Raw genomic sequence first — 12,330 nt, 5'->3', positions numbered from 1 at the left:
GAGAAAAGGCAGACGCTTTGCCACGAGCGCGCGTGGGGGGTGTTGATCCACACTATCTCAGCAGTCAGCGGTCAGCAGAGTCAGCACATATGTCCTACTGTTGAATGGCGTTGGCGCGAGAGGACATAACGCCAAGTGCAGCGGCGTAGCGGTCGTGAGGGACGAGAGGAGGTGCGACGCACGAGCGCCGACAGAAAAGAAGCAAATAGTGAAGTGTAATGTAGTATGACGACGGCTACAGACAGACTGACTGACAAACAAACAAAAAAATCCATAGGCAGGGCTTTCCATGCCACTCGCCACAGCTATATAGCCCAAAATGAACTGTACACAGAGCGCACAACCCGGGCGCTGACTCTCTCGTCACCGGGAAAATGATTAAATGAAGTGTCTGATTGGGGCCCGCACCCACCTTCATTTGAGTGATAGCCTTGTTCAACCACTTGTGGTAGACTTTCTGGCGGGAATTGAAGCGGAAAGCGCGAGGAGGACGTGGTGAACAGGCAAGGGGGAGCAATGCATATCGCCATACACCTAAGCCAGCCATCCCTATGCCTGACATGCAATTCTTGGAGCCCACAGACAAGCATACAGAGGCACAAACTGGCTCCTCGCTGCACGCAACTGCTGACTTCTTTCCTTCTGCCGCAGGCTGACATCACTTGCTTTACATCCGTACACCCGACCATCTTAACTCCCGTACGAACGACATGAGCTACATACAAAAATTGGAGACGTGTTAATTTCGACACCAAAGGAAGCCCACAGAACCCACGATTCCTCGCACCTCCGACAACGCGGTATCCCAATCGATAAAAGACCAACACCCTATGTATGGGGGGGGATTCAGGGCCTTTACCGGTTCAGATTTTAGGGTTTTCCCACACCAAACTGGTTACCACACCTACGCCCCACATGTGTGTATACCCAGTTCATCCCCTCACCACAACTTCCTCCTTCCGGCGTCGCTCCTGCTTCTCAGCAATCTTGGCCCACTTCCAGGCATCCGTGGTCGCCGCCGCGCCCGCGCCCGCTGTAGTATGCTCTTGCGCTCCGCCGCCGCCACCGCCGCTACTGCTGCTGCCGCCAGGCGGAGGTACCCCCGGTAGCGTCTCCTTGCCAGCCTCCTCATCCGGCACACAGGAGCCCTCCCTGGACGTCACAGCGCTGCTGGGCGCCGACGGGTCGGCCAGGCTGCCCCTGGTGGGAGATGCTACGGCAGGTGTTGCAGCGGCGGCGTCAGTGGCGTGAGGCTGTGAAGCCTCCGGGATGTTCCGTTGGCCAGCTGCCACCGCCGCCGCTGCTGTCGCCGCTGCCAATATAGATGACGCCGCCAGGCCTGTATTTCCAACCGCCACATCCGCTTCCTTCGTAACGGCTACAGCCATCGCCGATGCAGGTGGGCCCGTTGCTACAGCAGCTGTAGTTGCAGCTTCTTGCCTAGCTGATGGACTTGCAGCAGTAGCAGCAGCAGGTGGCGGAGACGGCGCGGCAGCGTTTGCCTCGGCGCTGGTTGCGGGGGCCGTCATTGAGGCTGACGCGCCCACGGGCCGGGGGATCTCCACCGCCGCCGCCGTCATCGCCGTCGCCGCACTGAAAGGCAGTGCGACAGCTGCAGCCCCTACGTCCCGATACGTCACGTCACGGCTCAGCTCTGACGCTGACGCTAATCCTTCTGCGGTCGCGGTCGCTTCAACTTGTGCTATTGGTGCTGGTGCTGCTATACGCACGTCTGCAGCCGCATGTTCCTCGCCTCCCCCTCCGCCCGCGACCGACGCCGCCGCTGCCGACGCGTCCCCAGCTGCGGCAGCCGCAACAGGTGCCACCATGCCCGCTCCGACGTTGCGTTGTCGATCATCATCAGCAATCGGTTTAGGGGAAAAAGGTCCTGGGGCGAGGTGCAGATCGTCGGGGCCGTTGGCGAGCTGGGCCGGCTCGGGAGATGTCAGGCTCGCGCGTGAATGCCCCCCAGGCTGCTGCTGCTGCTGTTGGGAGTTATCTGCCGGCTGTTGCTTCGGCTTTGTTTGGATCCCGAGTCCTTGCTCCGGGGGCGGGGGAGACGGGAGCCGCTGCGGCCGTGTTTCCCCTGGCGACGGCGGCGGCGGCGGCGGCGCCGCCGCCGCCGTCACTGCCCCTTCGCCAGGTGTGCGGCAGCCCTCAGCAGCAGGAGGAGGGTCACCGTCCCAACCTTCCAGGCTGGCGCCAGCAGGCCCAGGTTCCGGTGGCGGCGCTGGCGGTGCCTGAACCATTGCACCCTGCTGCTGCTGCTGCTGTTCGTGTGGCAACAGCGGTGATTCTAGATCCATCGGCTCCCCAGGTGACGGTGACGCCGCAGGTGTCGACCTCCGCGCCGTTGCCGTTGCCGCCGGCGCCGTCAGCGGCATCGGCGGCGGCAGCGGAGGAGGATAGGCTGCTGATGCAGGTGGTGTCGATGCTGCTTCTCCTGCCGCCGACGGAGGCATCTCACCCCATCGGCTCCGACGGGGCCGGATCGTGCCACCGGCCTGCGGATTGGCTGCAGCTGATGCCGTACTCGGTACCGTTAGCCGTACACCTATTGAGTTCCCCGGTGCTTCCGTTGCGGTTGCCGACGTCACTACCGCAGCTGCTGCCGCTACCGGCGGTGGCGTCAACCGGGGCTTTTTGGGAGAGGCTGTCGCCAGGTCACCTGCTGGAGGGAGCAACGCCCGCTTTGTGCCTGACATTGTCACGACGACCGCCCCTGCTCCTGGTACCGCTACAGCTGCTGCGTTATCAGCGGCCGTTAGGACGCCATCCGACTCCATTACAGCAGCTCGTTCCGTTGCCGGGTCCACGGAGGAGGTGGCGGCGGCGGCGGCGGCAGCGGCGGCGGCGGCAGCGGCAGCGGAACCTGGGCAGCTAGACGGCGGCGTCCGTGCTCTGTACGACGACAGGCGGAGCAGCAAGCAAGTATGCGACGGAGTCTTAGGAAATAGCACAAGAGTCGGGAACGGACGGGTCAATGGGCGGATTCATCCTCTGGCTTAGGTCATGCCGATCAGGGGAAGTCAGGAAAAAGTACGGCAAGAAGGTACGGCCGGATACAGGAGTCCAATGATAAGCCGATGTTGTTGTGACGGCATGTATATATACACATATACATACACATATACATACATATATGCATACATATATGCATACATATACATATATATGCCGTGCGGGGATAACACAGCCAATCACAAAATCGACAAGAAATCTGCGCGTCCCATCATATCCCGCTCCAAAACCACTAAAAAACCCTGGAAAACTGTCTAGTTCCGAAACCATTCCTATCAGTAGCAGTAGCAGCTACAGCAAAGGCAGAAGCAGCAGCACTAACAGCAGTACGAGCAGATACAAACAACGAAAAAGGGTATTGTCAACCAAACTCACGCTGGAGCTGAAGACCCCGCTGGCGTCGCTGCCCTTGGCGCCGCTGCTGCTGTCCCTGCTACTGCCCCTGCTGCTGCTGCTGCTGCCCCTGCTGCAGCAGCTCCTACTCTTGCTACAGCCGTCGTGCCCGCGACCGGTGCCGTCGCGGGTGTTGCTGCGGGCTGCCGGTCTCGCGCCTCCAAGGCTTCCTAGGAATGGACGTGAAAACACAGGCGACGACATTTTTCGTTTATTTGGAGGACATTATACGCCTATATGCCGTAAGTCAACAATCAGAAGAAGAAGAAGCAGAAGAAGGAAAAACAGCTACCGGCGTCCAAAGTTGCAAACTCTTTCTATAACCTGTAAAATTATACCTCCTCTTCCTAATCGCCAGGAGCTAAGAGCCCAATGCGCTATGATATTGGCAGCAGCACCAGTAACAACAACAGCAGCAGCAGCAGCACCACCACCACCAACAACAACAAGGGTAAGTCCTTAGTCCTCGTTTCGTTGTTCGGCCCTTACCTGTAGCAGCGGTTTGAGGACGCGGCCCAGCAAGTACTTGTGCGTGTGCTCGTACAACGTGTACCGCAGCTCCGCCAGTACGTGGGGAGGCGGCGGCGGCAGCTGCGGCGCCGGTGCCGCTGTCCCCGCGGCCGCAGCGGTCCCGCCAAGCGGATCACCGGACCTGCAGAACAAAGGACATGCGGTTTGCCGGTCACCCAACGGCTGCAAGCTGCAGACAAGATGTTATATATTATATGCATGTAATGTTGTTACAGAGTGTGAAGCTTCTGGGCCAATTGTACATACATACATACATACTGCCCATCCCATCAGCACTGGGCACATAAGCAACATTGGGCCAGATCAGTAGTACGGTGGGGGACCACGTGCGAACCCCTGGTGACGATCTGTTTAGGCAGGCGGCTGGCAGAGGTTAAGGCCTGACTTCTGCTCCCAGTTGACCCAGTCGACCCGGGTTCAAATCCGCCTGCCGGCTCCTCGGGTGTTTGAGGAGTGATGAAATGGGAGGTGGCCCCCCATCTTATGGACGGTGTAGGACGTGATAATATCAACTTGCGAGCTGACCAGGAACTAAGTTGATGCGCCGTTGATCCGCTAGATTTGGTTGGATGCTGGTGGTGAGTTGCCGAACTCAACGAATACATTCTGAAGTCGGATGGGGTGACGGATTAGGGTGCCCCTCTAGCAGGGGAGAGCAGGGACTGCCCCGGGAAAGGGGGCCGCTGGCGAAGTTAACCACCCTGTAACAACATACATACATATGTATGGCAGTATGGACATTCCAAGCGCGACACGGCTCAGTTCTAATAGAAAAATGCGTGTTCGCGCGAACGGAAACCCATGCCAAGCCTCCCTCCCCGCAGAGCCAATCACCGTTTTCACTAGCTTCAGGCCTTGTGTCGACGTCGACGTACTTCTTCCCGTCATTGCCCTTTGCCCTTGGTCAGGCCAGTACTAACCTTACTACTGAAGGTGACGCGACCAGCGCCGACCGCCGGTCCAACCAGTCTAGAAGGCTGGACCCGGCTTTCGCCGCCGACGTCGGCAAGGAAGCCGAGGATGGTGCTATTCGACGGGGTGGCGGCGGCGGCACGCCGCCAGCGCCGCCTTGCACCGGCGCCGCCGCCAGCACCGACGCCAGGCTGACCGACTGCTGTGAAGCGGCGGCGGCCCCGCCGCCGCCGCCAGGGGCAGCGGGGGCTCCTATCCCTGCCGTACACCCTGGCGCCGCCGACTTGTTACCGCTGTATCGAGCGTAGGAAGCTTCCAGCGCAGCGAGTTTAGACTGGTGTGACGCGGACCCATGGGTCTGTGTGCTCGCGGCGGCGGCAGCGGCAGCCGCCCGACCCGTCTGCGAGGCGCCCAGTACCTGCCGCAGCAACTGACCTTGCGGCTGCCGTACACGGATCGGCGCCGTCGCGGACGCTGCTGTGGCGGCATTGGCGGCGCCTGCGCCGCCGGGTTTCGCCGGCAACCTCGCCACTGAGTCGACCCATTTCAGCTGGTCCGCCGTAATGGGCTCCTGGCACGTTCCAGGCAACGCGAAGAATGAATCCGATAAGCCAAAAAACAAATTTGTACGGCTAAGGTACGGCACTAGGAACCTTTCACGTGAAAACGTTCCTCCGGGTCAACATCTTTTCACAAACGTCGGAGCGCACATCGGAACTACAAACAAGTCGACGAAACCCGTCACAACGCAACGGCATCACATACATACACACATACACACGCACTCTACGCATATCCGCCAGCCCTAAAGCCTCCTCTCCAATCTGCCCCACTTGTAATCCCCTTCCCGTCACCTCACACCCCCGCCCTTCCCGCCACCCTTCCCACCGCCTGCCTGTTTTACCTGCGTCAGGGGCAACCACAACTTGTCCGCAACTCGCTGCACGCTGCAGCCCCACAACGGCGCCCTGCTGCCGCCTCCACTTGCGAGCTCCCGCAGCTCCCCCAGCGACATCGCCTTGACGTCCGGACACAACAGAGTGCCATCCACCAGGTTGAGCTTGTGCGTGGGGAAACGGAACAACCCCGCCTCGGGCTGCTGCCACCCCGCCGCACTCACGACGGCCGCACCGTCACGGCGACCCGTCGTACGTTCCGTCGCCGAGTATTCCAGACCGTACGACGTGCCGCCGCTGCCGTGTCCCCCGGCAGCGGCTCCGCCGCCGCCGGCCTCCGGCGGCGGCACTGCCGCCGCCGTCGGACGCATCAAGTGCCATGGTTGCCAGAGCTTTTCATCCGACGGGAAGTCGACGAGGTACAGGAGAGGCGGTTGTTGAGGTTGTTGCAGAGCACCTGGATCGTCTTGTCGTACACGGAGGTCGACGGGTGGGCGGTATGGATCCGGCGTCCAGGGCACCACACGGCACTCGTCCGTGAGCGGCAGCTGCAGGGTGACAGGGGTGAGGTGGGTGGGAAGTATTGCTTGCATGGGGCTGGCGGGTGGGGAGTCGGGTAATGATGTGCCGAGTGATGAGTGCACATTAGCGGGGAGAGGTAACGTGGTGGCATGGCACGGCACGGCATGGCACGCACATCGCACGATAAAAAATGATCCGAGTCGAGAAGCGTCAGTAGCGACAACACCCTGCACACGTCCAGTTTCGGTACTACACTCCTTGAACCGCCGTCAGTCTGTGTGCGTGTCTGTGCGTGTGCGCCGTGTTGCTCCAACCCATGCCTTACACGTTGCCACTACACCAACAAACCGAAACACCACGCGAACGGGTCCTAACCCACGCGCCCCCTCCCGCACACACGCCATCTCAACCACCATCAGCACCACACACTGCACCCACCGGCTCCAAGTTCTCCGGAACCGGACTACCGCCGTCGTCATCATCGCCGCCGGCGAGCCCAGCGACGCCGCCGCTACTGTACGGCATCGGCAGCGGCATGGGCGCCGGCACCACGTCCTCTGGATCCGGCGAACCCAGATCCACCGATTCGAACTCCCGATCCATACCCAGATGCAGACCTTCCAACCACCGCCAGACCGCTCTCCCGTCGTGCTCAAGAAGCGCCGCGGCCTCCACCGCCGTCAAGGGCCCCCTAGGCGGTTCCTCATCAGGGGCCTGCTTTGGCTGCGTGCTGGCTGCTTCCACTGCCACCGCCTCCGCCGCGGCCGCTTCCGTCGCCGTCGTTGTCGCCGCCGCCGCCACCTCCTGGGTGCCCTGAGGCTCCTGCAGCGCCGTGCTGGCGGCGGCGTTGGCAACGGCGGCAGCTGCCGTACGGGGTTCCAACAGCACTGAAGCGTGACAGCACCAACGTATTCTGTCGAAAAAGGTTTCACGAAGTTGTTCGTACAGGCCTTCCGGCCAGACTGGTCGTGGTGGCGGCGGCGCCGGTGGCGGCATCGGCGGTGGCGCCGGCGGGAGGAGGTCATGGTCTGGTTGCGGTGGCGGCGGAGGCAGCGGTGGCGCCACGGGGGCGGCACCGCCGCGCTCGTCGTACAGATTGTGGTACATATGATGGTGCGGGTGTTGATGTTGGTGATAATGTTGGTAGTGGTGGTGCTGTTGATGGTACCACGATGCGTCATGGCTCCACTTAGCACCCGTCGGTGATCCGGGGGGAGGTACGGCAGGCAGCGGCGGCATGTCATCTTGCCGGCTTGGCGGCGGCGGCGGCCGAGAACTCAGATTGGGCATGCCGGTGTAAGCACCATCATCCACATCCATGTCCACATCCATTTCCTCCACCGCGCCCTCCTCGCTGCTGGGGCTGCCGCCGCCACCGCCGCTGCGGCGGCCACCCTGCGGCGGCAGTTCCCGCGACGGCGGCGGCGGCACGGGTGACGGCTCTTGCGTGTGAGGCGGCGGCGGTGTCGTACGACGACTAAGGTCACCACCATGGCCCCAGGCCGACTGCCCTGGCGGATAGTCGTACGCCGGCGGCCGAGGCGAGCGCGCTGGGGAGGAATGGACGCGGCCGCTGCCTCCGGTAGTGGCGGCGGCGCCGTACGGCGCACTTCCATCCCGAAGGTTCGGCGGTCGCGACATGAAGGCACCTTCGGATGGGCTGTGGGGCTGCGAGTCACGACCGCCGTCAGTACGATAATCCCGACCAACGGCGCCGCCGCCGCCACGGCCGGCGTTTCGGAGGTGTTGTGCCGGCGGCGGCGATAGGTGACGTGGAGGCTGGCCGTGCGGCTGTGGCAATGTGCTTGGCAAGTCTGGGGATCCCTCCCTAGACCTACCGCCGGCCCCCGGGGGCCGCCGCCAGTACTGCTCGCGATCACGGTCACGGTCCCACTCACGGCCGCGCTCGTGGTCCCAATCCCTGTCACGGTCCCGCCGCTCGTCCCGTACGGCAGATCCGCCGTACCGATCGGGTCCCCAGTCGCGGTCAACAATCCCGCGGGGTACCTCCCTGTCGGCGCCCCACTCGCGTCCGCGCCCATCCCGTGCACCATCGCGGGTGCCAGTGACCCGCGGGTCGGCACGCTGCTGCTGCTGCGGATGGTCGTACTCTCCACGCGAGCCGCCGCCGCCACCACCGCCGCCTCCTCGTGCGTCTCTACATGGCAGCCCCGGCCCCGGCCCAGACACACCCCGCTGCCGCTGTAGCGGCGACAAGCTACGCTGCCGCCGTCCGTGCCCCGACGGCGGCGGCGACCGGCTACTGCCGCCGCTACGACGCTGCGGCTGTGGTGATCGACTGCTGGCCTTGCCCGTACGCGTCCTCGATAACGGTCTAGCTCCGCGGTGGCCTCGCTCACGTTCCCTCTCCCTCTCCCAATCCTTTTCCCTGTCCCTCTCCCGGCCGCGATCACGGGATCGAGCCTTGTCCCGGTCGCGATCTCGAGTTCGATCCCGATCTCGATCCCCTCGGGCAGCCCGCCGTTCGCGATCCGCATGAGCGCCCGGAGGGCTCTGTGGGGCCCTATCGCGGTCACGGTGGTCGCGATGGTCTCGGTGGTCTCGATCTCGATTGCGACGCTCCAGGGAACCAACGCCGGGAGCCAACGGCACAACTGCGTGTGAAGGCCCATTCGGATGTGGATGCGGCGGCTGCAGGGCTTGGTGGTGCCGTACTCCGTGGTGTTGTGGTGAGGACGGCGCCGGAGGGTGATGTAGGCGTGTGGAGGCGGCTGTGGTGGTGCCGGTTGCATGGCCATCTCTGCTGCGCTCGCCGTTTCGAAGGTGCCTCCCGCGGTGACGGTCTCGCGCAGGCGAGCGGCTGCGGCAATCCGAGAAACGGGAAGCGGAATTAATAACATAAAGGAATGGAGGATTAACATAAGGTTATTATACTCCGCTTTTTGTCAGCAAAGAAATGGAGAGGGAAATGTTTTGGGGAAGTCAACAAAGGCACGAAACGTTTAAGCTATGAGCTCTTCCGCTGCGCTTTTATACTCTTTTACTATGGAAGCGTAAAATTAATTCCAAGTCGTATATTCGGCGAATACTGTTTCCGCGCTTGGAGCTGAGCCGCTTCCGATAAGCCTTTTCCATGCTGGGCCAATTGCTCCTGCAATTGGTACCGACTGGACTGTCCTGTGTTTTCCCAAGGGATATGACCATACCCGGTAAAGGATGAGACAAAGGACGGATCAGCAGCAGCAGGTGGCTCGAAATGATTATCATGATTGGGCCAAGGGGCTAGTCCGGGATCTGGCGGGCGTCCCGGACAAGTGCGCCAAAGCGGTGCATGATGTAGCTCCATTTCGGGGCGCAAGGAAACCGGAGAACTTTAGGACCGCTTCCGGCGCGGCAGGTTACGTCAAACGTGCTATCCTTTTCCATCTCCCGGCGCCAGGTCGAGATAACAGACAAAAAGTGCTTTGTGGTTAGTCACTTTTTGTTGTGTAATTTCCTAAAATCAAGCGGTGTTGTAGCTTCTTCGCAGGTTTTTTGAGGCATGTTTCTTATCGAGATTGCGACGCAAGCCACGCATAAAAATCAGCGTAGACCGCGAAAACAAAAGTACTTGAGTCATCTCATGTTCGATGCAAAACTCTGTGGATTTTAGATTGCTTGAGAAACACTGCCCTAATCCAACAAAGCAAAATTGGCTGTATATATTGCAAAGGACGAACACAGGATCGCTGCATTCCACAACCTAAGCCCCATGCATCCCCCAAAAAACAAAGCATGCCAAGCGCACCTTCCTCGATAGCACCCGCTGGAAGTGCTCCTGCTGCTAGGGCTTTTGCTCCTGCTACCACTATCCTCGCTGCTACTGCTGCTACTCCTGGTGCTTCGACTGCTACTGAGGTGCTGGTGCCGCGACCCCCGCCGCCGACTATCAGACTGCTGCTTTGGCGGCTGCTGCTGCTGCGGCGGCGGCGGCGGCGATGCCGCATCTCGCCTAGGTTTAACCACGTTTACCTCCTCTACCCCTCTTGACTCCTTGGCTTCCACTCGGCCATCAGCCCGGATATCCGCCTTCTTGCGCTGGCCACTGCCGCCGTCATAACTTCCTCCCAGAGCTGCTACTGACCCTCCGCCATGCCCCTCGATCGCCCCCGCCCCAGCCGCCGCCGCCGCCGCTGCTGCTGCAGCTATTTGCTCTACAACAGCAGCCGCGGGGTCGGCGGCGCCGGAAGGAACGGCAGATGCAGCCATCGCCGCCAACCGCTGTGCCTCTTTCACTGCCTCCTCCGTTACTTTCGCCGCCACCACCTCGTCGATGGCGGCGACGACGCCGTCGGGGGCAGACGTAGGACCCCAACGCCCAACCACCGCCGCTGCCGCCGTCTCGTAGGCTGCACCGCTCCGCTGCAGCGGCGACGGCGATCGCCGCGTGGGCGCCACATCATCATCGCCCGCAGCAACTCTGGAATTTTGGACCAGCGGCGGCGTGGATACTGCCGCTGCCGAAGCTGCCACAGCGCCGGTGCCGGCGGCGTCATCCCCAACGCCGCCGCTATGCTCCGGGCCCCATCGCCGCCGCTTCTGCTGGGGTCCTAGCGGTTCCCCGCCGTCGGGTGTTACTGATACCGAGGCCTGTGCTGCAGTTGAGGTCAAGACCCCCGGGACAGCGACAGCAGCATGGCCTGGGAGCTGGGCGGGGTGGTAGCCCCTACGAACTGCCGCCTCCGCTTCTGCCTGAGCAACCGCCAGAGGGGCAGGAGCTGCCGCTGGTGGCGCTGCCGTCGCCGGCGTCAGCGACGTCCGTTGTTCAGTCGTCACTGCTCCCTCCGCCGCCGCCAGGGCAGCTTCCGCCTTCATCTTGGCTGCTGCGGCCGCCGCTGCAGCGGCCGCCGCTGCTGCCGCCGCAATGATGGGCGAAATCGCAGCGGGGCCCCCGGCGCCCGGTTTGAACCATTCCGATGGGCCCGACACCGGTGGCGGCAGCGGCACCGCCGCCGCCGCTGCCGTCGTCGTCGCCGCTGTAGGCTCCAAACCGTCGAAAGGCAGCTCACCATACTCGGCATCTGAATTCAAATGGGGACACCGAGGCAGGCCGCACCCCCTCAGTCTCATGGGCAGATCTCACGACGAGCACGCGCATTTCAAATACAGCGAAATTCCAACGAAACGCACGCAACCTTGATGCATGAATCGTGAATTGTGAAACATAAGCAGAGACCCACATCGTGCAAGGAAATTCTCTGTGTCTAGTGCACCAAGAGCACGACCACAGCACGACCACATCACAGCGCATTGATTCATCGGTTTTTCAGCTCTCGCCCTGATTTTGGGGTTCCACACCACACCACACCACACCGTGCGCACCGCGGATTGCAATAAGTAACACATTGCGGCGGCGTAGCCACAGTTAGGGCTGTTACATACCCGCACACACCCAAAAATATATAAACATATGTTTTGAGGTGCCATACGTTTCCTTTATTTTCTTTTCCTTCTTCTAAAGGAAGTCCATGTCTTCGTCCATGTCTTCTTAAGCTCCATCCCACACTCGAATCCAGGGGGGGCCCTGAACCCCGTGGGTTTTTCCCCTCCGCCCAGTCTACAACATTGCGTACATAGTTCTCACAACACAGCGCGGCGTGCCATCCGTTACCCAGGCCCTCCACACGCTAGGTGTTACTCTCGGCACGGATGCCGTACATGGCCTGCCGTACCTGAAAAAGTGCCCATGCCGCCGCCGGGGCCAGTGCTGGTTGCGGGCCGTATCACCAGCCTGGTGCTGCCGTCCGCCTTCCCTGCCTTCCGGAGGGCTGGGTTCACTAGCGGCCGATTTGCGGTGATGATTTTAGGTTTCGGAGCCGGCTGCTTCCGTTGCGATGCTGCGGCTGCCGCAGCCATGGCCGCGTCCGACAGGGCTTCATCCGCCGCCGCCACAGCGGCGCAGGTTCCAGGTCCTGCCGCTGCCCCCTCCGGTGCGCACTCCGAAACCATACCAGTTCCGTATACATCCTGGTCCGTCGCACTGGCAGGCAGACGCGGCGGCTTCCCCAACGGGGCCTCTCCAACGGGATGTACGGCAACTGCTGCGGCGCCTCCT

General features: G+C 61.8%; 3 protein-coding genes across 3 annotated transcripts in view; all 3 read right to left on the bottom strand.

Annotated features, from left to right (window-relative positions):
* Positions 1-2,786, bottom strand: part of VOLCADRAFT_102620 (uncharacterized protein) — a 32,649-nt gene extending 29,863 nt beyond the window's left edge. The window contains exons 1-3 of the mRNA XM_002945604.1: positions 2,189-2,786; positions 945-2,134; positions 413-453 (exon numbers count right to left, since the gene is read on the bottom strand). Coding sequence (XP_002945650.1) covers positions 413-418 — 6 coding nt within the window. The 5' untranslated portion in view covers positions 419-453; positions 945-2,134; positions 2,189-2,786. The remainder of the gene's footprint in view (positions 1-412; positions 454-944; positions 2,135-2,188) is intronic.
* A 975-nt stretch (positions 2,787-3,761) lies between these two features.
* On the bottom strand, positions 3,762-9,136 carry VOLCADRAFT_85830 (uncharacterized protein; the record flags this gene model as incomplete). The annotated part of the gene is made up of 6 exons (XM_002945603.1): positions 3,762-3,791; positions 3,904-4,066; positions 4,866-5,428; positions 5,762-6,301; positions 6,714-8,054; positions 8,174-9,136. The coding sequence occupies 6 exons, from the start codon at positions 9,134-9,136 to the stop codon at positions 3,762-3,764; spliced, it is 3,600 nt and encodes a 1,199-aa protein (XP_002945649.1).
* Positions 9,137-9,518: 382 nt separating this feature from the next.
* The window catches only part of VOLCADRAFT_85829 (uncharacterized protein), a gene marked incomplete at both ends in the record, with an annotated part of 4,483 nt that continues 1,671 nt past the window's right edge, over positions 9,519-12,330 (bottom strand). The window contains 3 exons of the mRNA XM_002945602.1: positions 9,519-9,530; positions 10,248-11,296; positions 11,948-12,255. Of these exons, the coding sequence (XP_002945648.1) occupies positions 9,519-9,530; positions 10,248-11,296; positions 11,948-12,255 (1,369 nt within the window). The remainder of the gene's footprint in view (positions 9,531-10,247; positions 11,297-11,947; positions 12,256-12,330) is intronic.

Source organism: Volvox carteri (assembly GCF_000143455.1).
Source record: "Volvox carteri f. nagariensis unplaced genomic scaffold VOLCAscaffold_1, whole genome shotgun sequence".
Classification (NCBI taxonomy): Eukaryota; Viridiplantae; Chlorophyta; class Chlorophyceae; order Chlamydomonadales; family Volvocaceae; genus Volvox; species Volvox carteri.
This window is presented reverse-complemented; position numbering and strand designations above follow the sequence as displayed.